Raw genomic sequence first — 27732 nt, forward strand, 5'->3', positions numbered from 1 at the left:
TGAGGCTGGGATTGTCCCTCTCCATTCTCCTGGTGTCCAGTTCCACCAGGATGGGTGACAAACCCCCCTGCAGCACTGGGTGGGTTCCTCAGGGTCTCCCTGCTGGGAATGCTCTCCCAGGATGTCCCCAGGACCCAAATCCATGGAAAACCCTGTGGGCACAGAGCTGGAGAGTGCTGGCTCAGCTCTGAGCCACGTGGCTCTGAAATAATCCAGTGGGATCCAACACCTTCCCAAAGCTGGCAGGGGGGGAAGGAGTGCCAGGAGGGAATGGAGGAGAGCCTGGTGCACCCCACCCCTCACAGACATCAGGGAAACCTCTGCTGGATGACAGAAACCTGCTCTTCCTGCAAAGTTTTCTGTGAAAACTCTCACTTGGAAAAGGAATTCAAATGGTTTTTAGGATAATTTCTTTTTTGCTTCCAATCATGATCTGGGCAAGTGAATAAATTCAAAATTTCCTGCATGGCAAAAGTCCCATTTCAGAGGATTTGGAGCAAATCCTGCCCCTGGTCCCAGTCTCTCTGCCTGATTTTTCCCTGCACCCCCAATTTCTCCATCTCTCCCTTTCCCAGCCTAAATTCAGGGATCTAAATTCCCATCCTTATTATTTCTGGCTGCTGAGGACAAGGAGTTATTCAAGAGAAAGAAATCCATATGTTGTTTGTGTCCATCAAACAGGGCCTCATCCTGGGACTGTAAGAGCTCCTAAAATACTGTTTCTACTTTGGTATAATAATATTTAAAATTGTAATAAAATACTAAACCCCTTGTAAAAACATTAACATCATAGAATTATTAGTGGGAACCATTAATTATTTATAATTTCATATAAATAATAAATTCCTATTTATGACACTTTCATTGGAGAGTTTCCCACGGCTGCTTTGTGCAGCCCTGAGGAAGCATCTATAATCCCATTTTTATGGGAATTACAGCATCTCTGCCTGCTACATCCACAGAATTCTGGAATTTCCAGGCAGTGTTCCCAAAACTCTGGGAGCTGTGGGCAGCTCTAGGGGTTCTTAGAGGTTTCCTGATCCCTGGAGCTCGGGCAGGGCTGGATTAACTCGATGATCTCAGAGGGCTTTTCTCACCTGAGTGATTTTGGGATTTTGGGATTTTGGGAGAGGAGCAGCCACCCCTTTGGGTCGGGATGTTTGCCATGGGTGAGTTGCATCCTTTGCCACATCCCTGTAGTGGTGCCGACCCCAATTCCCAATTCCCGAGGGGAATTCCAGCCCCTGAGCAGAGCCAGGCGTGCTCGGGGGGGGCTGACCCCAAACATCCCCCCCAAAACCTGCCCGGCACCTCCGGCTCTGCCCCCCAGAACCCCTCACCTCCCTTCTCCCAGCACCTTTTCCCGGGAAAACCGGAGGGATCGGTGCAAATCCTGCCCCAAACCTGAGCTCCGGGCCGGGATTAGGCTGCGCCGGGGATTAGTTGGGTCAGCAATTCAAGGCTGCCGCCAAGAGCCCGGCTCAAGGACAAACCCGGTGCCTCCTTAAGGGCTGCAGCCTCTCCAAAATGCTGCATCCCTCGGCCGGGAGCGTTCCCGGGATGCAAACAAGGCGGCTGTGCCACGGCTGGCTAAATTTAGAGGCACCGGCGTTGCCGTCACGCCGCCTGTGCCGCCGGAATCGCTCCGTACGCTGCTTTTATGGGATTTATTTGATTTTTTTTTTCTCTCTCTCTCTTCTCAGGGAAGGCTATGACTAAGAGAAATCCACATTTAGAAGGATAGCAGAAGATGGAGGCCCTGGTCCAGCTGCGGAGGGAGAATAAAGTCGGGAGTTTGCAGACCTGAGGGCTCGCCCAAAACATTCCTCACCCTCCTCCTCCTCCTCCTCCTCTTTCTCCCTCTCCTCCTTCCTCCTCCTCTCCCCGGCAGTATCCAAAACAAGACTATGATAATGACAGGCACAAGCACAGCAGCCAGACGGGAATTATGGGCTGTTTTCCAGCCGTGGGGGGATAAACACCTACCTGGAGCCGAGGGGAGCCCCGGCGCCGCCGTCCCCTCCCGGAGCGCCCGCCCGGGGCTGCCGCGGCAGCGATGTCCGCATTTACCTGCGGACTTGGGCTGGGGTTTTTTGGCCCGAAATAGGGATTTGTTTTAAAGGCAATGCAGCCCTGTGCTTGCCTCGGCGTAGCGGAGGGGGGGTTGAAGGTCAGCTTCCCGCTGGATTGGCAGGGAAAGGCCGGGATCGGCATTGGATGGCAGCGTTTGTGCGCTGCCATCGCCGCCAGTGCCCCTCCCGCCGCAGGTCCGGCTCCGGCCGCAGGGAAGCCACACTCATTATTTTAAGCCGGAAAATCCCCTTCTCTCCATTCCCCAGGCCCGCAGAGCTCCCAGGCAGCCCCGAAAGCGCAACCCCCAATTTTGGGGTGCGACAGGAGCTGCCCGTGCTCCGGGCGGGCGCACCCGGGGCTGTCCGGCGCTCCGTGCCCCGGTGCCCATCCCCAAACCGCGGCCCGGCCGAGCAGCCTCGGGTGCGACCCCTTCGCTCCGCTCTGCCCCGTTACATAACCGGTGCGGAGCGGGGAGCGCTGCCCATCCCGGGATGCCGCCGTGCCTCCCCGGTTACTCAGCACAAACGGGCCCTACCCCGCACCCCCGATTCTCTCGCCTTCCCTCTCTCCGCTTCTCCACGAGCTCCGGGGAGCTTTTCCTTACCTGGCTGCTCGGGCCCGTGCATGCTGCGGGAGCGGTGCCGGTGTGTCCCTGTCCCGCACGCCGCTGCTCCGCCCGGCTCCGGCGGCGGGGCCGCTCCCGGCCCGCCCGGGGCGCTGCTGCTGCGAGCTGCGTGCCGCTCCCGGGTTATTTTTGGGATTACAGAGACTCAGGGAAGGATGGGGATGGAGGCAGACATATCACACCGTCTAAAATGTGGCCTGGAGTGGGATCTGGAGTCTGCGGCGCAAACCTCGCCAGGGGTTTTTTTGTTTGTTTTCCTTGATTTTTTTTCTTTCCCTTGACCGCGTGCTTTTTTATTTTTCTTTTTTTTTTCCCGTTTTCCTTGCTCTTTTTTATTTCTCGTTGGTTTTTAATTCCTTTTCCGGTAGTGTTTGTTTTTGTTGGGTTTTTTTCCCCTTTTCCTTACTTTTTCTTTTTTTTCCGTTGATTTTTTTTTTTTTCTGGAAAATGCTAAATGCTGCTGGATGGGCTCAGCAGGGATGTCACTTGTCCAAGCTTAGCAGCCCCGGGAATGGGGCTGATCCAGGCACACCTGGGGCACTTCCCTGGGCATCAGGCAGACAAACACTTCAGCGATGCCATAAACAAATATTTGGAATCATGGAATCATTTGGGCTGGAAAAGCCCTCTCAGATCATCGAGCCCAGCCATGCCCAGCGCTGCCAAGGCCACCACTGCCCCATGCCCCCAAGTGCCACATCCACAGGGGTTTTAAATCCCTTCAGGGACTGGGACTCATCCACCCAGGGCTGGACAACCCTTTCTGTGAGGAAATTTCCCCAAAAGTCCAACCCGAGCCTGCCCTGGTGCAATTTGAGGCCGTTTCCTTTTGCTTTCCGCTCCGGCCGGGGCTGAGCTCGGGCTGTGGGGTGGGGACGCGTCCCCTGTGCCCTCCCAGCTCCCCCGGTGGCACTCGGGAGAAGCCAAGCCTTTGATCCCAGCTGGATTTTGGCTCACGTTCCTCTGCTTTTTGACCTCCCAGCTTTTGTTTTCAGACTGAGTTCATATTCCAGCTTACGTTGATATTTTTCCTCCTCGGGTTTCTCTGCCCGCACATCCCCGCTCCGCCTCCTGATTGTCACGACCCTGAATCGCGACATCCCCCTCCGCCGGCCGGGGCTCTTCCCCACCTCCCCGGCAGCAGATTCCCGGTTTATCCCCTTGTTTTCCCACTCTCCGATCATTCCCGAGGCTCTGCTCGCTCCGAACTGGGAGTGCCCCCGCTGTTACTGGGAATGACAGCGACGAGCCAACTGGTGGCACTGGGAGGGGGCTCAATTCCAGTTCCCAGTTCCCAATTCCCAGCACTCGTGTTGGATTACCCGGGGCACAGGACGCGGCCAGAGCCTCCCTGTCCTAATGCTGCCCGGGATTTTCATCGGGCAGAAGTTGAAAAGGGAATTAAAACCACTTTATGTGCAGGGGGGTGGGTTGAGACGGGCTTTGAGGACTCTCCCAGCCCAAACCAGGCTGGGATTCCGGGATTCTGGGATTCTGGGGTAAGGATGGGAGGGCTGGAGCAAATGGCTGCATCCAAACTGGGTTTTTAACCAATATTTTGGATTATATCAGATAAAGGACCCAAAGAGCTGTGTCCAAACCCAAAGCCCGAGGGGTTTCCCACCTTCATGCAGGGATGCTCTGATTCCTCTTCTTCCCCTCTCCTCCTCCTCAGCTCCTACAAAGGAACTCCAGGCCAACACTGCCCTGCCCACACAGACTGTGCCAGCACAGGGATCAGCTGGAGAAAATCTTTATTTACATCTCGAGAGCAGTAACACAGCTGCAGCGATTCGCCGGCAAGAAACTCCGGGAAGAAAAAACTCCGGGAAGAAAACTCCGGGAAGAAAAGTCTGCGTGACATTCCAGCGGGGAGAGAGGCTCCTCCCTCCACACAGTATCTCGGGTCGGTACAAAATTGCTGTGGCTTTACAAAAGGCTTGGGGTTCACAGTAAAATACCGAAGGGGAGCACGGCAGGGGCGAATTCCCTGCTGGAATTTGGTCTCGGAAAATGCGACAGGTCTGGTAGAAAATTCCACCCCGAGGGCAGGATGCATGCACAGCCACGGGATTTCTACACCAGTTATGGGGCTGGAAGCCTGGAAAAGGCATCTGCAGACCTGTCCTGGGCTGGGCTGCGTGGGATTCTCTCTTCAGGAGGAATTTTGCAGGAGGGAAGGACAGAACACAAGGACAGGATGAGGCAAAGCAGGGATCAGCCCCTCTGCCTGGCACTCAGCTGCTTTTGACACCCCTAAACCCTCCTCCCCTCCTGGCCAAAGCAGCACACAGGGTTTGGCTGTTTCGGGATTTGTGTCTAAAACCAGCCCAGACTTTCATCCCAGGCTTGTAGGAAAATCCCAAATCTTTCTAAAACAGGCTTTCACTGCCAGCTGGAAGATTTGCAGCCTCCCAGCACCATGGAAAGGCCTCCTGGGACAGCACTGAGACCTGACAATCCCTTTGTTCCCACCTGGAAAATTCCCACCTGGAGCAGGGTGGGAGCACTGGGGCCTCTCCCCAGGCAGGGGGGATGTGGGCAGGGATCCCACTCTGGCTCCACTGGGGAGAGCACCAGGATGAAGGAAATTTTAGGGGATCCTTGGTCAGCCTGAGGATGCTCAGCTGGGATAAACAAACCCAGGCAGGAGCTGGAGTTTCACTCCTGGAAAAAAATCCCTAAAAAATCTGGTCATTCCCTTTCCCTGCTGTGGGAAAATAAAGGAAAAATAAACCCAGGGACACCCAGCAGCAGAAAGGTGCTCTGATTACCCCAAGAGGTGCCAGCAGTGCCAGGTCCTGTGGGCCCTCCTGGCAGAAGCAGAATTCCCTGCAGATGCAGCAACTCCATGCACAATTCCCAAAAGGTGATGCTAAAATTCAGCACTTTTTGTTTGTTTGTTTGGTTGGTTGTTTGTTTTAAACTATTACAAATACACATCTTGCTTTTATTTTCTTTTTTTCTTAAATATATGGTTTATAAAATAAGGCAACTCGAGGAGACCAGAATGGTCCCCATTGCTGGGGTACTGCCTCCTACAAAAAGAGGGGGACAGTACTTCCAGCTGAGAAAAGCCCAGCACAACCCAAGGATGCTGCAAATCGTGGGAAAACACCTGGGCATGGCCCTGGCTGCATCCCAAGGAAGGAAAGGTCTCTGGGATTTCATGGGGGGTGTCACTTTGCAGGAGCAGCTGGAGGGATCCCCTGGCCAGGGGACCTCGGGGACAAAGGCAGCACAGAAGGTGGAATGAGCTGATTTCTCCCCAGAACTGAAGCACAGGAGGAGATAAATCTTTGGGAGAAACTCTTAGGGCTTTGCTATCTTGTAGTATTGAAAGCTATAAACCAGGAAAGCACAAAGGAGGGCAACTCATCCCCAGCCCGGGTCCTGCTGAGTGTCCCAGCATTCCATAAAAACCTGTACAGCAGCTTTTCCAGCAGGGAATCCAGCCCTCCCCGTGGAAGGAGTACAAGGGAGAGTTTCACCTCCAAGGTTTTGCCTCTTTTCTCTTTTACCTGTATTCATGCTGGAAATGAGAGCCTCACATCTCTCAGCTTTGTAGTACACACGTTTCACACCTTGCTCCCAAAATTCCCACTGGGCTGAGTGTTGCTTTCTAGAGCTTTATTTCTCTGAGAAATACATTTAATAGAAAATAATTTATAGAAAAAAAAACCATCTCAGCCTAGAGAGTCCTCAGCAGTAAATGGTCCTGTGGAGCAGCAGGATGGCACGTGTGGGCTCAGCCAGGGATGGGGGCTGGAAAGGGATGGCAAGGACACCATGGCAAAGCTGTGTAAACCTGGAATGACCAATGCCCCTGTCAGCACCACCAACCCAGGATGGACCACGGGCAGGAAAGCTCCATAGCCCCAAAAGAGGGAAAAATAACCCTTATTCCAGCAGGCTTGACCTTCTAAACAAAGATCTGATCCTGGCTGTAACTGGTACCCACCAATGTCACCCAGCCACGAGCACCCACGCCCAGCACAGCCCTGGCACCGCGCTGGGAACCAAATCCAGGATGGAATGAAATCCTGGGGCTTGGCACGGGCTGGTTAGTGCTCCTCCTCCGAGAGGATGGGTGGGATCCTGCTGGACAGCAGGGTGTACACGTAGGGCCAGATCTTGTTGGTCTCTGTGCCAGAGAAGGAGTGAAGGATGCCCCTGCTCCTGGAAAAAAGGTGGGAGAAGTCAGGAGAAGCCCATCCCAGCCAAGGCAGCTTGGACAGGGGTACTGGAGGTGTCCCTGCCCATGGCAGGGGATGGAATGGGATGGGCTTTAAGGTCCCTTCCAACCCAAACCATTTTGGGATTCTGTGATTGTCCCCCTTCCCCTGCAAGGGAAACTTTGGCCCCCCGTGTGCTTAAAAACACTGCTGGGCTTCTACTCCCTTTGAGCAGCAGATTTACCACCCTGCAGCAATCCAGCATTCCCTAAGTGGCCAGGGGACAGCAGCCCCACAGGGACAGCAGCCCCACAGGGGGAAAAGCCCTGGAACCCCCCTGTGCTCCCAGCAGATCCATCTGAGCCACTGCTGGGGTCTCTCCCTTCTCCTGCCCTCCTGCCAACCTCCCTGTGCTTCCCCCAAACCCCTCTCTGCCCTGGATGGATTTTTCATGGCATGTCCCACCTGGATCTAGGCCAAAATCCCCCTCCCATGTGATGAGCCCAGCAGGACCAACAGGAGCTGGGAATTCCTCTGGATCACCCTCCTTCCTCCAAGGGAGGCTCCATCCAGGCTCAGGGCTTGGCCCCAGAGATCTGCCAGGGCTCTTTGGGACGTGGGCAGGGCACAAAGAGCCCTGGTGGCCGTTCTGAGAGCCCTGCTGGGGGTTCTGCTCCTGCCCAACTCACTTGTAGAGCTCTATCACGGGCTTGGCAGCATCTTTGTACTTCCTGAGGCGCGCAGCCACCGCCTCGGGCCGGTCATCCTCGCGCTGCACCAGCGGCTCTCCCGTCAGGTCATCCACACCCTGGGGGACACAGAGCACACAGGGACCTCAGCACCCTGGGGGTGACACAGGGCACACAGGGACCTCAGCACCCTGGGGGACACAGAGCACACAGGGACCCATCACCCTGGGGGACACAGAGCACACAGGGACCCATCACCCTGGGGGTGACACAGGGCACACAGGGACCCATCACCCTGGGGGTGACACAGAGCACACAGGGACCCCATCACCCTGGGAGTGACACAGAGCACACAGGGACCCATCACCCTGGGGGACACAGAGCACACAGGGACCCCAACACCCTGGGGGTGACACAGAGCACACAGGGACCCCATCACCCTGGGGGACACAGAGCACACAGGGACCCCATCACCCTGGGGGACACAGAGCACACAGGGACCTCAGCACCCTGGGGGTGACATAGAGCACACAGGGACCCCATCACCCTGGGGGTGACACAGGGCACACAGGGACCTCAGCACCCTGGGGGTGACACAGAGCACACAGGGACCTCAGCACCCTGGGGGTGACATAGAGCACACAGGGACCCCATCACCCTGGGGGTGACACAGGGCACACAGGGACCTCAGCACCCTGGGGGTGACACAGAGCACACAGGGACCTCAGCACCCTGGGGGACACAGAGCACACAGGGACCCATCACCCTGAGGGTGACACAGGGCACACAGGGACCCCATCACCCTGGGGGACACAGGGCACACAGGGACCTCAGCACCCCATCACCCTGGGGGTGACACAGAGCACACAGGGACCCATCACCCTGAGGGTGACACAGAGCACACAGGGACCTCAGCACCCTGGGGGGGACACAGAGCACACAGGGACCCATCACCCTGGGGGTGACACAGGGCACACAGGGACCTCAGCACCCTGGGGGGGACACAGAGCACACAGGGACCTCAGCACCCTGGGGGTGACACAGGGCACACAGGGACCTCAGCACCCCATCACCCGCCCTGCAGCTGCCACATGGTGATGCCTCAAGTTTTGGCTTTTCTATTTTCACATTCTGAGCTGCTTTAGTGTGTGGGTCTGGGTTTCACATCAGGGGATGCTGAACTCTGTGCACAGAGCAGGAGACAAAACAATTCCTGCTCCAGCTGGGCACCAAGGACAAATGATCCCAATCTCAGCCCAGGAGCACAAACCCCGTGGGCTGGAGAGAGAAAAACAAGCAGGGTGGGACTGCAGGGGCTGAAGCTGGGATGGGACAATGAACTGCAAGGTGCAAATGGAGCAGAACTGATCCCAGGGAGAGACCCCGTGCCCGGCCGGGCATTTTGGGGCCATTTTGGTTCATCTTGGGTGCAGCCCTGGCTGGGCTCTGGTGCTGCCCCAGGTGGGTGCATGGAGGAGATCCTTTGGATAAATCCCTGCTTTATTCTGGAGCTCTGCCCAGCCCCTGCTCTGGGGCAGCCTGCACTATCTGCATAAATCCCACTTTCCTCAGGCCAGTTTAGCCCAATTCCTCAGGGAAACTTAGCACAATTCCTCAGAACAATTCCCCAGAATGTTTAGCACAGCTCCTCAGGAAAGTTTAGCTCAACCCCTCAGAACATTCAGCACAATTCCTCGCGGTGCTCAGCCCTTCTACCCAGGATCACACCCCAGGATCCTGTCCCAGCCCTGCAGAGGAAGGAGCCAGGTTGGTCCCAGCCCTGCAGAGGAAGGAGCCGTGTCCCAGGATCCCATCCCAGCCCTGCAGAGGAAGGAGCCGTGTCCCAGGTTGGTCCCAGCCCTGCAGAGGAAGGAGCCCTGTCCCAGGTTTGTCCCAGCCCTGCAGAGGAAGGAGCCCTGTCCCAGGTTTGTCCCAGCCCTGCAGAGGAAGGAGCCGTGTCCCAGGTTGGTCCCAGCCCTGCAGAGGAAGGAGCCCTGTCCCAGGTTTGTCCCAGCCCTGCAGAGGAAGGAGCCCTGTCCCAGGTTTGTCCCAGCCCTGCAGAGGAAGGAGCCCTGTCCCAGGTTTGTCCCAGCCCTGCAGAGGAAGGAGCCCCGTCCCAGGTTGGTCCCAGCCCTGCGGAGGAAGGAGCCCCGTGCCCGGTTTCCCTCCGGGGGTGCTGCCGGGGCTCGGCGCTCTCACCCGGGTGTGGGGAGGGTTGAAGTCCATGTTGTAGACGCGGCCGCTGGCGGGGTGCACCCAGCGGGCGCTCAGGCGATCCTTCAGCGTCTCGAAGGGGATGTTCAGGCTGATCACCAGGTCCAGCTGGCAGATCCCATCCAGAGCCTTGGCCTGCCCCAGCGTGCGAGGGAAGCCTGGGCGGGCACGGAGCGGGAATGAGCGGCTGGGAAGCAGCGGGACGGAGCCGAAGCCGTCCCCGAGGCAGCTCCGGAGCTCGCTGCGGCACGGGCGGTGCGAAAGGCGCTCACGCCATATGGCTCCCAGCAAAAATAGCGCCTGCGGCAGCGGCGGCTCCGAAATGTGACACCCGGGGCTCAGCCGGTGCCGGCTGAGGGGGCTGGGGACAGGCAGGGGGACACAGGCAGTGGCAGGACTGGGATGAGCGCGGCAATGATGAGGGAAAATGTGAAGGGACAGCGCAGAGGGCTGTGCACAGACCGGGGACAAACTGCTGGCTGATGTGGGGGACACCAGGGAGGCTGCAGTGAAAGGCTCCTCTCCTCCTCGGGACAGCCAGCGAGCAGCTGGAGCAGAGAATTCCAGAACGCCAGATGGTTTGGATAGGAAGGGACTTTAAAGAGAGGAGCCCACAAGAAAGATGGAGAGGGATCTTTGACAAGGGCCGGAGGGACAGGACACAGGGAATGGTCCCCACTGACAGAGGGCAGGGATGGATGGGGTATTGGGAATTAGGAATTGTTCCCTGGGAGGGTGGGCAGGCCCTGGCACAGGGTGCCCAGAGCAGCTGGGGCTGTTCAAGGCCAGGTGGGAGCAGCCTGGGACAGTGGAAGGTGTCCCTGCCCATGGCAAGGATGAACCTGGATGAGCTTTAAGGTCTCACCCAATCCAAACCACCCTGGCATTCTCTGATTCTCCTTCCAGCCATGGCCAGGGACCCCAGGCCGTGCCTGTTTGCCCTCAGCACCTCCCATCCCTTCACCTCAGGCGGCTTTTGGGCTGGGATCGAGGAGCTGCTGCACACACACACATGTGAAGGAGGGAAGAAGTTTTTCCTGGCCTGTCTCCAGCCCTGCCCTGCTTTGTGGAACACCCAGCTCCTCTCCCTGCCCTTCCCTTTCCCGGCCACGTGCCAAGGGCTCAGCCGGACGCGCACGTGCCGAGGCCAGCGGGACGCGTCCCTGCCGGCAGGTCAGCTCCTGCCTCTCCTCCCACCTCCATCTCCCGGCTCTCCTCTCTCCTGGGGCTGCCAAACCGTGGGGAGCAGAGCAGCGTCCCAGCTCTGGACTCACCGTCGAGCAGCCAGTGCTGCTCCCGCCGCTTCTCCAGCTCGGCCATCATCACGCGCGTGATGACGTGGTCGGGCACCAGCAGCCCCCTCTCCAGGTACTGCTGGGCCAAGGCTCCGGCCTCTGCTCAAGACAAGGAAGAAAAATAGATGGGGAAAAAAAAAAATCACGACATTTCCACTTAAAAAATCTCCCTCCCCCTCAAATTCTGCCCGGCCTCCTCTGCCTGGGAGGTTGTTGGCAGCATCGCTGTGCTCGGGCTGGAAAGGCCACACGGTCCTTTTGGGGTGGAGGAGTGGGAATTCCTGAGATTCCTGGGAGCAGGAGCGTGCTGGGCCTCAGCCAGACCAAGGTGATGGAGGGGGAAGCCCTGGGTGTGCTCCTTTGGCTCGGGAGATGGCTCCCATGTGGGCACAGGGAAGGACTGCAAACACCTGAGCCTGCATCCCGTCCCAGGGCTGAAGGATTTCACAGGCTCCACTTAAGATAAGCTCAGGTAAGAAAATGATTGCCAAGATCACATCCTTGAGAGCATCATTGTGGTAATTGCAAGGTAAGTGCACATTCCTGGGCTCCTGCCTGGCTCTCCCACAGCCCTCAGCCTCAGCTGCCTCTGGAAGCTGGAGAGGGACTGGGGACAAGGATGGAGGGACAGGACCCAGGGAATGGCTCCCAGTGCCGAGGGCAGGGATGGATGGGGGATTGGGAATTGGAATTGTTCCCTGGGAGGGTGGGGAGGGGCTGGGATGGAATTCCCAGAGCAGCTGTGGCTGCTCCTGGATCCCTGGCAGTGCCCAAGGCCAGGCTGGAGCAGCCTGGGACAGTGGGAGGTGTCCCTGCCATGGCAGGGGTGGCACTGGATGGAATTTAAGGTCCTTTCCAACCCAAGCCATTCCACGAGGGATGTTTGCCATTGTTTTCTTTCAGCCCCCCAGAAACACAAAGAAAACATTTGGAAAATGGAAATATTCTTTGTCCCTGTGTGTGACAAGCCCTGCTCCTGCCCCAGGAGAGCTCCAGCCCCTTCCCCTTGGACCAGGACCCCACGGACATCTCTTCTGCTGCCTTCCCACATCAGCTGAAATAGCATTTGTCACCAGAAATGAACAATCCCCTGATCTATTTTTTGCAGCCTTTTTGGTGAGGACAGCACATTTCAGCCCTCTCCAAGTGTGAGTCCTCTCTAAAAATAACCCCAGGATCCTGCACTGGAGGCAGCTCTGGCTCTCCAGGCTGCAGCGAGGTGCCCACGTGGGCAGCACCTGCCCCTGGCTGGGGGTGAATTCCTCAGCTGCAGGAGGGGTTTCTGCAAGAGAAACAATTCTTGGAGAGAATTCATCTGTTCTAAGGGAAGAACCAGCCTGAGCAGGGGTCCAGTTCTGAACCCTCAGTTTGGGAAGGACATGGAGACACTTGAGAGTGTCCAGAGGGGGCTGGAGAGGGGCTGGGAACACAAACCCTGAGAGGAACCCCTGAGGGAGCTGGGGGTGCTCAGCCTGGAGAAAAGGAGGCTCAGGGCTGCCCTCATCACTCTCACAGCTCCTGAAAGGTGCCTGTGCTCAGCTGGGCTGGGCTCTGTCTCCAGCAGCACTGACACAACCAGAGCACACAGCCTCGAGCTGCACCAAGGGAAATACAGGTTGGAGAGCAGGGAAAAGTGTTTAGAGAAAGGGGGATAAAGTTCTGGAATGGCTGCCCGGGGAGGTGCTGCAGTCCCCATCCCTGGGGGTGTTTAACAAAGCCTGGATGTGGCACTGGGGGCCAGGGCTGAGTTGGGGTGTTGGGGCTGGGCTGGACTCGATGGTCTTGGAGGTCTCTTCCAACCTGGTGATTCTGGGAATTCTTTGATTCTGGGATTCTGTGATTCTGTGAATTCTGTGAATTCTGTGAATTCTGTGATTCTGTGAATTCTTTGATTCTGGGATTCTGTGAATTCTGTGATTCTGTGAATTCTGTGACATGCTCCCAGGTTTAACCCAGAATCCAAAGAATCTGCCTGGAAAACGCTCCGATTTTCCCTGCTGTGTGTGACGAGTCCTTCTCCCAGCACCAGCAGGAAGGTCCAGCCTCCTCCTCCTCCCTGGAGCAGGGCCAGAAGTGCAGGGTGCTGGAATCCAGCATCCAACCTGCCTGGGAGCGGGGCAGCGCTGACTCACGGGCTGAGTCACCGGGATCATCCCCCTGCCTCGGCTGCAGGCAGGAATTCCAGCTGGCCCCGGGCAGAAAACACCTTTTCTCAATGACAGCTTCTTTGTCACCTCCCAGACGTCACCACCACGCTCCCTCCCGCCTGGGAAAGCCAAGGACACGGGGATGGAAAAGCAGCCAGCGGACTGTGCAAACAGCACGGAGCCCTGAGGGCGGCATCAGCGCTACAAAAACACATTTGGGGATTTTTTAATATTTATTGACGTGGCCTGTGCAGTGCCAGAGGCTCACAGGGAGCGAGCTGGCTGCAGGGCTGGGCTGCTCCGGGGAGGAGCCAGGAGCTGCCTGGCTGTCACCTGAGGGGGGATGGACATCCAGGGGACCAGGAGCTGCTGGGCAAGGTTTGGATGTCACCTGAGGAGGGGTGGACATCCAGGGGACCAGGAGTTGCCACACCAGGTCTGGCTGTCACCCAAGGAGTAATGGATATCCAGGGGACCAGGAGCTGCTGGGCAAGGTTTGGATGTCACCTGAGGAGGGATTCATTCAAGGGACCAGGAGCTGCCACACCAGGTCTGGCTGTCACCCCAAGGAGGGATGGCCAGCCCAGGAGCTGCCACACCAGGTCTGGCTGTCACCCCAAGGAGGGATGGCCATCCCAGGAGCTGCCACACCAGGTCTGGCTGTCACCCCAAGGAGGGATGGCCAGCCCAGGAGCTGCCACACCAGGTCTGGCTGTCACCTGAGGCCAGATGGCCGTCCCAGGGAGCAGCTGTGGCTCAGCAGGGCTGCTGGAGCCAGGCCTGGAGCTGCAGGCCAGGAAGAGCCGAGGCAGAGCCGGGGCTGGGAAGGGAGTGTGGGAACACAGCAGAGCCCCACAGCCCCGCTGCCCCGGCGCTGCAGCTTTCCCACGCCCCAGGACAGACGGACAGCTCTCCCAGGCTCCCCCACGGATGATCCCTGCTGCTCCCCTGTCCCCTCTGTGCGTGAAGCTCCTGGAGCTTCTCCCTCCTGCCCAGCACTGCCACATCTCCTCTCTCCAAGGAGGAGCAGCCCTGGATGTGCAGAAGGACCTGCAGGGCTCTCCAGACCCCCAGGATGTGCTGAGAGCACCACCCCGACCTCCCGGCCCTTGGGGCTCCTTCCAGGTGTTTAAACCCCAAATTTAACATTTGCCATCCCCTTCCCAGCCCCCACCCCACGGAAAAGCTCCATTCCAAGGGGGAGCAGGGGCTGGGAGCCCTTCCTGAGCAGGGAGGGAGATCCTGGCCCCCAGCAGGAGCTGGGGCTCACCCTCCAGCACCAAACCCCGATGCTGGGCTGGCCACAGGGGCTGCAGGATTTACTCTGCAGTTACTCCAGGGAGCAAAGGGCTCTGTAGTGTGCTGAGCTCAAACCCAGCCTTTCAAGTGCTGCTTTAATCCCATTAATCTGATGACTGTGGGTTTAATCTGCCCTGGAACTCACGGGACTGCCAGCTCTCGGTGGCTCCCCCCGTGTGACCTTGATCTGTCCCCAGGGGATGTGACCGGCCCCAAGGGACAAGTGATGATAATAACAGGTTATTTCTTTGGGCTTATTGAAAGAGAAGGGAGCTTAGGTTGTAGGGGTTTTGATTTTTTAAAATTATTTTATTAATTTTGAGATTTTGAAGTCATTTTTAAGAATTGGGAGGGGGGTGTGAATGATAAATATTGGAGAATTTTAGGGATTGTTTGTTGGTTTAATGTGGGGGTTTTTGTAATTTTTTAATAATTTTTTTAGACTATTTAAGGGGTTTTTTTCTGTAGGGATTAGTGGTTTATTTAGATGGGATTGGGGTTTTTTCAAGTTCATTTTGAACAGTGAGCGTCTTTGTGGTTTTTATTAAACCTTTATTTTTAGTTTTATTTTTTATTGAGAGAATAAGTGGATTTTTTGAATCGTAATTTTTTAAATAATAAAAGGATGCATAATTGCTGGTGGGGTATTTTTATGTTTTTTATTTGTAATTGTAGATTTATTTTGTAGCTATAGAGTGGTGTTTTTTATATTTCCAAGTTGTAAGCTATCTGTAAGGGACATGTCCCAGCCCAGAGGGACATGTTCCAGTCCTGAGGGATGTGTCCCAGCCCAGGGGGATGTGTCCCAGCCCAGGGGGATGTGTCCCAGCCCAGGGGGATGTGTCCCAGCCCAGGGGGATGTGTCCCAGCCCCAAGGCCACCCAGCAGCCACTCAGGGCCAGGCAGGACAGGCTGGAGGAGAAGCTGTTCCCAAACACAGCCCTGGGCAGCCTCCAGAGCCTGCAGCACAACCCTGGACTTTCTCCCTATCCAAAGCCTTTTCCAGGATTTTTTTTTTTCCATTATTTAGGCTACAGCAACCCAATCTGGAGCTACCAACCAGGGCAGTGTGGCCAGCAAAGGCCACGGCCCACGGGAAAGGTGTGGGAAAGGTGCACAGCCGACATCCCCCAGGGAATTCTGTTTTGTGCATGCCTTGGTGGATGCTCACAGAGGAAATCTGTCACGAGGAGGGGACAGGAGCCACTCCTGGCTCCGAGGGAGCACCTGACAGGGAGCAGTGGGGCAGACCCTCAGCCAAAGCCAGGACAAGCAGTTCAGTCCTTTGACAAATGAGCTGCAGAGTCCTGCTGAGACCTGGGGATGCTGCCTGCACCGGAGACAACCACCTGGGCTCCGGGGCAAGTGCTGGCCAAAAAAACGGCTCACCACCCTCCAGCAGCCCTGCCTGGCACCAAACACAGTCTGTAAGTTTTCCAAGGTGTTACAAAGGCCTTTCCCCAAGCAGAGCAGCCGCTTGCTGCCAGGCACTAATGAGGAGACACACGGCTGGGGGCGGATGTGCTGGAGCACAACTCAAAGCCCTCCAGCAGCAGCCGTGCATTCAGCTGCTTCACCTGCCCCAAAAGCCAGTCTTTGTTCCCTGAGGCTGCCACTGCCAGCTCCAGCAGCAGCCTGGAATGTTCTCCATGCTGGGAACTCAGCCTTCCTCCAGCAGCAGCAGCCCCCCATGCCTTCGAGCCCTCAGCCCTGGCCACCTCATGCCTGGCGGTGGCCAGCAGGAAAATCCCTGGAGCACTGACACATCGGGCCGAGATCCCTGTACAAACACAGGATTCACAGTTGCCTTTGGGATGATGAGCCTGTAATGGGTCTGTTGGTTCTGCAGAGCCCCGGCTCCCCTAAAGCACAAAGCCGGTGACGCAGCTGATAAACTTGGGAAGAGGAGCTGCTTCCACCTCGTTTCCCCCGGAGCACAGTCATGTAACAGCTTGTCCAAAGCAAATAGCAGAAAAAACAAAAACAAAAACTAAAAAAAACCCAAATAACTGGAACTCACTGAGAGCTGTAACAGAGGCTGAGTCAAAGGTGGGACCCAAATGTCACGCCAGATGAACCAAACCACGGCTGGTTTCCTTCTGAGTAATTTTCCCTGCATTTCTCCGTGTTGTTTCCTTGTGAATGTACCCAAAACACCTTCAGCTAACTCTTCTTGCTTCTCGGTGTCCCCAGAGGAGCTCTGTGGCAAGAGCATGGACTGAAAAGTGAAGCTGGGGACGGTGGGTGGTTCAGAGCTTGGCTGTGGCAGTTCCCGGGAGGGCACCGTGCTGCCCCTCTCCACACGCTGCACCTCTGCCTGCTTTTCAGCCCAACTTTCTGTCCTTCAGCCAAAGCCCTCATCGAGATTTTCCAAATTTCGAGCCTCCCTCTAAAGAAAATATTATTGTCCTTTTTATTTACAAAAGGAAATCTGGGTATTTTTACATGAGTGACCAGCGCAGAGCTGAGTGCAACGCCCTCGTCGGACCGTGCACCTCTCCAAAACTTTACCCTGCCTAGTTTTCCTCCCTGTTTTTGCCATCCTTCTAAAATAGAAATCACTTCTAAATCCTCTCGGCTTGTTTTGCATCGACGCCGTTTCACCGTTCCCCTGCCCGGTGAGTCAGCTTCCCCCCCGGGTCGGTGTTTCACACATTAGCAGAGGACAGAAGGAAGTGTTGGGAAAAGAACCGCGCCGGGATTGCCCAATCCCGCCGAGCCGGGGCTCAGCACGGCCGCTCCCGAGCCGAGCCTGGACCGGGATCCCCTCACCGCCCGAGGGACACGGGCACAGCGCATCCCGGCTCCCAGGGCTTTGGATTTGGATGTCGGACACGGGATAGGCAGCACTGCCCAGCCCTCAAAGCCGGGTGTGCAGGGGTGCGAGGTGGGGGCTGACTCCCATGTCCTGCCGCTCCCCGCTCCTGGGACCCGGCCAGGGCAGCGGGTGACCCGCGGCGATATTCCCGGCAGGTTTTCCCTCCGGACAAACGCTGCTTCCAATCCATCCGTGCCGCCGTGGGAATGCCGCAGCATTCCTGCCATCTGCCGTGCATCCCCGGCCGCCCCCCGGGGCAGGAGTTATTAATAATAACAGCACACGCCCCGAGCCCCGCACGGCGCCGGCCGATCGCCCTGGGTGCGCGGCCAGCTGGGGTCTTCACCGGCCTCTCCGGAGCCGCGACCACCCAGCACAGCGATAACAAAACCATCGCACATCCACGGCACCCCGCGGCTTCCGATCCCGCTTTTCCCGAGCGGCTCCGTGAGCTCCGGCGGGAGGGAGCGGGCGATGAATGAGCTGTGCCAAACGCACGGGAAGAAAACAACCTGTGGTGCACCCGCCGCGGAGACGGGTCCCCATCCATCGCCGTCTCCATCCCACCCCCACCTCCGTCCGCATCCCAGCCCTGTGCCCATCCCCACGCCGTCCCAGCGCTGCCCCGCCGGAGATGCGAGGGCAGGGACCCCCGCTCCCGGTCCCGCTCCCGCTCCCGGTCCCGACGGGGCGGCCCCGCGGGCACTCACCGCCGCCGCCGCCGAGGCTCTCCCGCAGGAACTGCCCGCTGGAGAGGTGCTGGAGCCCGAAGCTGCGGGCGATCCTCTCGCACACCGTGCCCTTGCCCGAGCCGGGGGGGCCGAGCACCACGGCCCGCAGCAGCTTGGAGGCCATGGCCGGCTGCCGGCGCCGGAGCGCTGCGGGGCAGGACACGCGTCAGCCGCCCCGGCCGCGCTCCCCCCGCACCGCCCGGACACATCAGCAGGGCGGGGGGACCCCGCGGCCGCTCCCCCCGCGCCGCCCGCCCGCCCCCTCGGGCCGCGGCACCCTGGGATTTGTAGTCCCGGAGCCGCCCCGCATCCCCCGGCCCGACGGGTCCCCCGCGGTTCCGCGCACCCCGGCCCGGCGCGCCCCGGTTCGGTGCATCCCGGCCCGGCGCACCCCGCTCGGGCACATCCCGGCTCGCCGCGTCCCGGCTCGCCCGAGCCGCGCCGCCCATGGAAGCGGCTCCCGGGGCACGTCCCGCACGCCCGGCACGGCCGTGCCCGCTGGGAGCCGGGGGGACCCACGGGGGACCGCGACCACCGGGGCGGGCACGGCGGCTGCGGGCGGCGGGTGCCCCGCTGCGGACAGGCGGAACACACGGCCGTGGGCGGGCGGGCTGGGGATGCACGGCTGGAAACCACGGCCCGGGGAGCCGGTACAACCTGTGGATGTACGGCTGGAATCACGGCCCGGGGAGCCGGTACAACCTGTGGATGTACGGCTGGAAACCACGGCCCGGGGAGCCGGTACAACCTGTGGATGGCACACACACACACAGAGCCTGGAGGTGGTGCACAGCCTGCCAACAGCCTGGCACGGCACAGCCCGCCGTGCCCAGGGGCTGCTCAGCGCTGGTGACACCGCGGGGAGTGTCTGTGTCACCCCCTGTGTGTGCGTCTGTGTCGCTGTGTGTGTTCGTGTCGCTCGCTGTGTGTCTGTGCCTGACTCCCTCTGCGTGTGCGGCTCCGCGGGTGCCGTTCCTTGTGTGTGCGTGTGTCACCCCCTGTGTGTGTGCATGTGTGTGTCCCTTCCTCAGTGCATTTGTCACTCCCTCTGTGTCTGCGTCTGTGCCACTGTGCGTGTGTCGCTGTCTGTGTCACTCTGTGTGTCTGTCACTGTGCATGTGTCACTCCGCGTGTCACTGCCCGCGCTGTCCCGGCGGGCGCAGCCCCGTGTCTATACCGTGTCCATACCGTGTCCATACCGTGTCCATACCGTGTCCATATCGTGTCCATACCGTGTCCATACCGTGCCGTGCCCGGTGCGCGCCCCCGCGGGTGCCGCCGTGCCCGCGCTCGGGGGCGCGCGCCGTTCCCCGGCTCTGCCCCCCCCTCCCCGCCCGCGCGCGCCCCCGCGCCGCCCCCGGAAGCGGGCGCGGGTCACGTGGGCGCGCGGCGCTGCCATAAACACGGCAAGATGGCGGCGCTCACGCCGCCCGCCCGCCCGTGCTGCGTCATGTCGCGCCCCGGCCCCGCCGCGCCCGCAGGTGGGTCCGGCCCGGCGCGGCCCCGGGCACCGCGGGGTGGGCGGCCGGCGGCGGGGGGTGCGGGACCGGCGGCGCCGGGCGCGGCGCTGCCCCGTGGCGCACTCGCATTTTCGGGGGCTGCGCGGGCGGGGCCGCCGCCCCCCCCCTGCCCCGGGCGGGTCCCGGCGCTGCTGAGGGGCGAGCGGGGCGGGGGGCGCTCCGCGGGATGGGGGCTCCCCGTCCTCTCCGCTCCCGTCCCATCCCGTCCCGTCCCGCGGCTGCTGCCCGGCTTTCCCCCTCCCCGCTCCAGGTAACCTCGGGCAGCGCCCTGGCAGCGAAGTTGGGAGCGAGAGGCGGTGGCGGCCCGGGCCCCGCCGCCCCTCAGCGCCTCCGTGCCCGCCGTGTCACCGCCCGGCACGCCGCTGGGTCCCCGTAACCAGCTGTTTGTTTTCTTCCCTCTTCAGGCTCGCCGGGATTCGTGTTCAAACGGCGCCGGGGAAGATGGAGATGAGGTTTGTTCCCCTGACGAGCCCGTGCAGGGTGAGAGCGGCTCGCAGCGCTCGGAGATCCTCGGCCGTGCGTAGGGGTGGGGAGGGACAAGCCCCGGGGCTGTGGGCAGGGAATGTCCCCAGTGCCACGGCCGGGATGCTGAAGGAATTTTGGTTCCTATGAAACAACTGCAAAAATATCACCAGCCCCAAAGGGGCAGGAGGTGGAACTGGAGTTTAAAAACCAACCAGGCCAACTTAAACGGGTTTCAAAGGTGAGAACTGGCAGCAAACGCTGGGAACTGGAGGTTTTTTTTAAAAAGTGTATGGAAATTTGCAGGGCCTTAGCAATAACAAGAACAAAAATGTGTGCTGGACTCCAAAACTAATGTGGGGTTTGCTATAAAAAAGGTGTTTTTTCCCAGGTAAAAGGATAACCTGCTTGAGCTTTCTGCATCAGGTCTGTGTAGCTTTAGTCTGCCTGAAGCAAAGCAAAAATCAGTGTGTGTGTGTGAGATGCAAGACAACAAATTCTATTTGAATTGGGGGAAGAGCTGGATCTTCCAGAGAAAATGGCATCAGCCCTTGGAATACGGGTGTGACTCCAGCAGATGCTGTTGCAGAAGGTGCTGGGGAGGAATTGTTCCCCCTCTCCCTTTAAGCCCCTGATAAGGAACTGCTGGAGCACGAGTAAAATCCTGATAGAGTGATCAAAGCATGCTTGAATTGCAAAGCAGCGATTCTTCTCTCATCACCTCAGCCTGTGAGATGTAGAACTCCCAATCCCACACTTAAGCCTTGCTGAAATCAATAGAATTCCTCACCTGAAATACCAATGGTGGTGTGAAAACACCTGGGAGCAGAGCCCTTGCTCGTGCAGCTCCTCTCCTTTTCAAAACCCACCCTTGCACGGACAGGATCCATTAATATTTTTAGCAAGTTTTTGTTGTGCTTTCCTAGCAACAGCCAATTCCTTAATGATTAATCCCCAAACTGTGGCAAATCTGCAAATTTGGGGATGCATGCTGAAGTCATCTGTGCTGCCTGACGTGAGCATTGCATAATCTGTTGACCGTCCCCTTTTTATGTAATGTATGTTTGGAGTTTGTTTTAAAATGTGCAAATGTTTTTTTTTCCCCTGCGTGCTGCTGCTCCGATATTCCACGTTTGCCTCTCCGTTGCCCTCTGGAGTTGCAAACTTGTAAGGCAGCGTTTTCATGGCTGGATCCAGCCCAGTGTTTTGTGTTTCTCTCTTAAAAACAGCCTCTGGGACATCTCAGCGCCTTCTCTTTGCCAGGTGAGTTATTTAGAGTGTTAAAAAAAACCCCAGTTTTTGGAGTTTCTGCTTCCTGCTGGTGGAAACATGGAAGCTTCTTGTGCTGCTCCATCAACATCATAAATGGACTTTTATTGGAAACTTAGTAACACATTAACTTTGGCAGCATGAAACCCTTGTGTTTTTTTAAACTCATTTCAGAACTTGATGTATCCGATTCCCTCAGGCAATGTGGGGGTGGTAGAAATAATTTCGTGATGTTTTCAGGAATGCCTGGTTTTAGGAGAGGAAAAAACCAAGAGGGGGTAAAGTTATAGAAATACACAACAAAGTGGTGGGTGGAGAAATAGTTCCATGGTCTTTTCAGCAGTGCCTGTTTTTAAGGAAGGGAAAAAAAAAACAACAGGGGGGAGTAAATATAGGTTGATGGAAGCTTGTAATTTAACTAATTAGCGGGATTGTGCATTTCAAATGTTTTTATGTGGATTTGATGACCTAAAAATGCCAACTCGGGCACCTCGAGGCTGCTCCCTGCAGTCCCTGTGGGCACAGCTGGCCCTGGGAGCTGCTCCCCTGGGAGGGCACGGTGGGGATCAGTGCAGACACACGTGCCAGGCTCCGGGGGAGCCCAGTGAGGCTGTGGGGTGGGCTGGGAAATCCCAGCTCCTGGAAAAGCAGGCAGCAGCAGGAGCCTGGCGGGCTCAGGGCGCGGCGCCGGTGCCAGCCTTGGGGTTGGTGCCGCCGCCGGGGCCGTGCCTGCCGTGATCCCGCTGTCCCTGAGTGGCTCCAGCAGCTTTCCTGGCTGCCTGCCACTGTCCCCACTGCTCCCTGACACCCAACACTCGCAGCGTGAGCCAAGTGCTGCTGGCTGGCTGGATTTAAGGGGGAGGAAGGGCTGTCCCCTGGAGGAGGGGTGGTTTCTCTCTCTCCATTAAATCCAGCGTGGGTGGATTTGCCCACAAGGAGCTGCTGCTTAAAACCACTCGGAAGTCGCCGTGGTCATTAAGATTTAACACTAATTATGCGGATAATTTCCTGGAGTGAACCTCAGCTGCAAAGCCACTTGTGTTAAGGCTCCTGAGGCTTTCACCTGTGGGGTGATGTGGGGTTTTTGGGACACTGAGGGAGGAGGACACCGAGGACTCGGCAGTGCCACGGAGGGGCCAATGACTGCCAGGCTGCCCTGGCTCAGTTATCACAGTGCTGATGCTGTCTCTTGTAAAGGTACAGTACTGTGATAACTGAAGGATGGCAGCCATCTGAGCTTCACGGCACCCTGGGGCCACCAAAGCCACCACGCATGGCGTCCTGCTCCCCTGGAGTGTGCTCGTTTCACCTGGAACCCTTGGCATAAAGGTCGCGTTTGTTTCAATAAAATATTACACGCTGTGCCTCGTTATTGGCTGTTTGGTCTGGGGAGGGCTGCCTGCAATGCTGTGCTTTGGAAGTGGTCAGAAATGGTTCCCCGAGCAGGGTGCTGTGCAGCCTGGTGGATATTAAATAACAGAGAGGCCCCTCGATGGGGTTACTTAGTAACAGAACAAATTATTCTGTAACAATAGAGAAAATGAAGCCCTTTTAAGATACTTTTTAATATTTTTTTGTTAGGATACCACAGTCTTGGCTGGTTATTGTAACTCTACGTGGGAAATGGGTTCTTCCCAGCTGTGAGTTACTGGCGGATCGGGGACAGTCCCTTGCAGTGTTTCCCCGGGGCTTCTCTGCTCTGTGACTGGGAGAACGAATTTCCTGCGTCATTTTTACAGCGATGTCATCAAAATCCCTGGAAATGAGGTGGTTTTCAGGGAGCCTGTGCTGATCTTTGTGCCGTGTGAGTTAACTCTGCAGTGCTGGGACACGACAGCAGAGGGGCCCCGCGGGCCGGTTTGTGGTGGGACTGTGAAATCCCAAGATTTTTGCATAAAGTAAACGGAAAGCTGCAGAAATGTCCGTGCAGTGTCCGTTCCCCAGATTTCTGCCCTTCCCCGAGGAGCTGGTGGCATTCAGGCTGCCGAGGCTGATGCAGCACTTTCCAGAGGTCACTGTTTACTCTCCATCCTGACATTCGGCGTGGTCATTGACCCAGTGGTGTTTAGAAATTCTTCTTTCTGGGCTGGATAATTCTTGTCCAGCAGGGCTTTGCCCTGTGCTTCCCTGCTGCTTGGGGGAGAGGACAGGGATTAGCCCCAAGATGGTAAAAAGATGGTTTTTCATTTCCCTGCTGCTCACTGGGTGTTTCTGGGGCCAGCCCGGCGGGGTCGGGGCTGTGCAGCTGTGATGGAACATTTTGCCAGCCTGTGTCACTTAAAGGGGGGAAATTCTTACTGGTGCTGGGACAGAGGCTCGAGGCTGCTTCTGGAGGAGGGCTCTGTCTCACCAGAAACTGCAAACAATGAAAAAGACATCCTCCTACCAAGAGCTTAAATTCTGGATTAAAATCAGCAGAGTCATCCCCCAGCTTCCACTTTCCAAAGGTTACAGGCACCTCTTGATCAGGCAGGAATGTGCTTATCCCAGAAAGGAGCAGTGCTCCTCTCTGTACTGGCTGTCCCACAGCAGCACGGCTGTGCTGCTCCTTCCTGTGCCACCATCATTCCAGGATGGACGGGAGAGAGGAGGAGCTGCGGGATCCTGGCCATGGGAGCATTTGAAAGCTGCCCAGGGCTCTCTCCTTGCCCATTTCAGGATCCAGCTCAGGGAATGTGCATCCCCTTTCCTGGCAGAAAGGCAGGTGCATCCAGCCAGGCGCTCGTGGTGCTGCCCCAGGGACAGCTCCAGGTGCTCCCTGATGGAAGCAGTCAGCCTGGTGACTCCCTACAGAAACCATCAAGTTCTTTCTTGCCCAGGGGAAGCAAGATGAGCGCTCAGAGGCAGATCCAAGGTTTGCTATGGATCAGATCCATGGAGTGCAGTTGCTCACCTGCCTAACCGTGGCTCAGGTTTGAGGTTAATGACCAACCCCTGCTGCTTTTAGGGACAGAGCTGTGCGTGGGACACTCGTGTGGGGCTGCAGAACGGGGCACAGAGCCCGCCCCAGTGACTGGTGCCTCTCATTTCCTGTCACAACAAGCACAGCCTCAGCTCTGCCGTGGCACAGAGCCGAAGCACTGCCTGTGCCTCGGAGCAGCACCTCTCCAGTCGCGTTTACTGGAATTTGGAATTTATCTCCCTCTCTAGCACTGTGGGCAGAGAGTCCATCTCTTTTTCCTGTAGCTTCCTACTGATATGGGAATGGGACAGGCTGGTGATTTGCTGTCCAAACATTGCTGCACATGAACAGTGCAACTCTCAGATTCTCTTTTGCCACTGGAGCACTTCCTCCTACCAGCGTGTTGAAGCAAGACATAACCTGCATCCAGTGGCACAGAAACAAGGCCCATGCTCTCTCTGCTGCAGCTGTCTGTGATTCCTGGGATTGATCCCAAGGCAGGGCAGTTCCTGGTGCTGTGTCTCAGCTGCCGTTCCAGATGGGTCTGTTCTTCCACAGCAGTTCTCAGGCTCTTGCATCAGGAAAGTCCCTTTTCCTGGCTGGACTCTGCTGCCTTCCCACCCACGTTCCACGTGGGGAGAGGAGCACTGCTGCTCCTGGGATGTGTCCTCGGGGCTGTGAGGCTGCAGACTGGAATGGCTGCTCTGCTCCTGGCTCCCAGCCTCAGCTCAGCCTTTTAAGGGTGGGAGCTGCTGCTCGAAGCAGCCTGGCCCTTCTGACAGCAGCAGGATTAAAGGCATCCACTGTCTGCAGCCCTTGAAACCAGGTGAAAATGTTGCCTTTCCCCAAAATGCCTTTTTCCCCCCCAAATGTACCTTCTGTTGCTGTTGGACTGAAATAAGAAGAATTCTTCCCAACAGAGCTTTAAGCACTCAGCCATTTCAAAGTCCAGCAGTGCCCTGTATGAGTCAGACTGTTTTAATTGCTGCTTATTTATATCTTCTCCTTCTTATATCAGCTTAGTGCAGACACTTGAACTTCAACTCTAACCCAGACCTTCATGATTAAACATCTTTACAAACCAAGCTGTCTACTTGCAATGTCCCCATGCAAATATTAGATGTACCAGAAAGCAGCTTGGCTTTATGTCTGATTAAGGAAATGCTCAGTGTGAGCCTGGAGATGCTGGACAATGTGGAATGAACTCTGCTGAAGTCTGTACTGTCCTGTTTTCCCCTGGAACTGGGAAAAGCAGTGCCCAGGAGCAGTGTGTGAACAGAGGGTGACAGAACCCCTTCTCCAGAAGATATTTCTGCCTTTATCTCACATTTTGGAAACAGCTGCTTGCTGAGTTGTTGGATTATATGTAAACCCTGCATTTTGTCATTAGCTTGATTCACCAAGGGAAACTGTGACTTTATTTGATGGCTGATCAGGGACAAAAGTGCTCAGCAGGAGCTGAGTGTTCCAGTGTGGTGCAGTGTCACTTACTGCTGTAATTGCTGCATTTGGGCAGATGAGCAAGCCAAGATTGCAGAGTTTGGTACATAATTTGCTCTTCATAACATTTCACAGGAGCAGGAGAGGTGCACAGACCCACATGTGGATTAATATGCTCTTATACGAGGTCTTTAATTGATGTTGGGCAAATGTTCTAATTTTTCTGGGAGGGGTGGAACCAGAGAAAAGACCCCTCTACTCCAAAGGGCTTTGGCTCCCAGCTGTGCTTCAGTTTATAGGTGAAATTAGAATTCAAATCTCAAGTTCCCCTTTGACTGCAAGAGGCTGAGAGCTGCACTTTGGGGTTTGTGATGCACAGGGATGTGCATCTGCCCCTGGAAAAGGCCTCGTTCAACCAGAGCAGAAAATGGAAAAAATACAAGGCTGCTCAGGTTTTTCCTTGGACCTCCTTAAGTCAGGCACTGCAGCCTCACCCACAGCTCAGGACACTGCTGTCCCCAGCTCTGTGCCACACAGGGTCACCTTAAATTAAGGCAGATTTGCTCAGATTAGGTGCTGGACAGCAGAGCTAGGGGAGCCCAGAGCTGGGGCAGGAGGGCTGGAGAGGGCAGGGAGTTGCTGGTGCTCCCTCTGGCACCTCCTCTCCACAGTGAGTATCAGAGCTCTGTGGACTGCCCTCCCTTTGAACTCCAGGAGCAGGCAGAGTACACTGAATAATTCAGGAGAGACGCGTGTTTAAGCATTTGCACAAGCCTCAGATTCCTCCTGCCTAAAAATAAGACTGGCAGAGAGCAAATGATTCCTGCTGGAGGTGTTGGGGGATGGACAATGGAGCTGTGGAGCCCATGCCAGCAGCCAGGACCCATCCATGGGTCTCATCCCTGCTGCATGGACCAGCCTGGGGCTGAGGGTGGTGGGAAGTCCAAGGGCTGCACACACAAGGGCAGCACCAGCACAGGCAGGTTTGGTCTGGTGGTGGCAAAGAGCCCTGGGGAAGGGGCTGGTAAAGGAGCAGGGGAGGTCAGTGAGAATCAGTGGTTTAATTGGAACAGGGAGAGCTGTTTTCCATGATGGGAGTCTCACCTCCAGCTTATTTTAAATACAGACTGACTTGGTGATAACACACAAAAAGGTGTCAGTGTTGGAGCAGAATCTTCCAGAGGGAAGTGGTTGAGGAGGAGTCAATCCCTCTCTCATGGAAGCACAGGCTGTGCTGGATGAGATGGACACAAATCACAGAGACAACGAGGATGTGCCTGGTTTGGTGTGTTCTGTGTGCTCACATTCCCAGAGTGATAAAAACGCCACGTTGTTGCTTGAGCAACATCTCCTCCCTGTGCAGAACATCCACATCTGCATCCAAAGCCTTGCTTCATCCTGCTTTGAAATGGATCCAGGGGACTCTGGAAATGAAAATTTCCACAGGTTTATTGCTATGAAACCTAATTAATTTTACATGTAAACGTGCCAAGCTTCTGCTGTTGTGTGCAGCCCCATTAAAGGAAAACTCACGGCGGTTTTATCTGAAAATTATCAGAGGAACAGGGTTTGCTGAGTTCCTTCTCAGACCGTGGACTTCTCCCTTCTTCACCTCTTGAACTCAGCTAAGTTAAAGGAAACGTCACAGCCTTTTCAAACAGCTGCCTGAAATATAAGGAAATGAGGAAAACAGAGATGGGAGAAAATTCCTGCACTGCTCCTCACCTCCGCAGCTTTTGTGGACTGGAATGGTAACTTCAGCTATTTCCACCAGATTTTGTGTTGCAATCTGGGTGCTCTCAGTAGGTTTGAAACCCATATTCAAGTGCACTGTGACAATTCTCCTCCTAAAGTGGACTGTGCCATTTAAAGGCCACCCAGGCTGACAGAGACCAGCCAGAACATCACATTTCTCTAAGATCCCTGACACTCTTTTTTCCCTTCCCACAGCAGCCACGTGGTCTGGCTGATTCCATTCATCCAGCACAGCTGGACTGGGGCACTCAGCTCATCCTTAATGGCAAAAAACTCCACTTTCCTCCAGATTTGGAGCTTGTTTGCCATCCTGCCTGG

General features: G+C 56.7%; 2 protein-coding genes across 4 annotated transcripts in view; both read right to left on the reverse strand.

Moving 5' to 3' along the window:
- Positions 1–3341, reverse strand: part of DNAJC6 (DnaJ heat shock protein family (Hsp40) member C6) — a gene marked incomplete at its 5' end in the record, with an annotated part of 42314 nt that extends 38973 nt beyond the window's left edge. The window contains one exon of one of the 3 annotated variants that reach the window (XM_084211837.1): positions 2678–3341. In XM_084211837.1, coding sequence (XP_084067963.1) covers positions 2678–2699 — 22 coding nt within the window. Of the gene's footprint in view, positions 1–1986; positions 2090–2677 lie in introns of those variants that run through there. The other 2 variants (XM_084211838.1, XM_084211839.1) reach the window with 2 other exon arrangements.
- A 1163-nt stretch (positions 3342–4504) lies between these two features.
- AK4 (adenylate kinase 4) lies at positions 4505–18190 on the reverse strand (the record flags this gene model as incomplete). The annotated part of the gene is made up of 5 exons (XM_084211570.1): positions 4505–6877; positions 7563–7681; positions 9762–9934; positions 11051–11170; positions 18046–18190. The coding sequence occupies 5 exons, from the start codon at positions 18188–18190 to the stop codon at positions 6763–6765; spliced, it is 672 nt and encodes a 223-aa protein (XP_084067696.1). The 3' UTR covers positions 4505–6762.
- Between the last annotated feature and the right edge of the window lie 9542 nt (positions 18191–27732).

Source organism: Fringilla coelebs (assembly GCF_963513975.1).
Source record: "Fringilla coelebs genome assembly, chromosome: 9".
In the NCBI taxonomy this organism is placed as follows: Eukaryota; Metazoa; Chordata; class Aves; order Passeriformes; family Fringillidae; genus Fringilla; species Fringilla coelebs.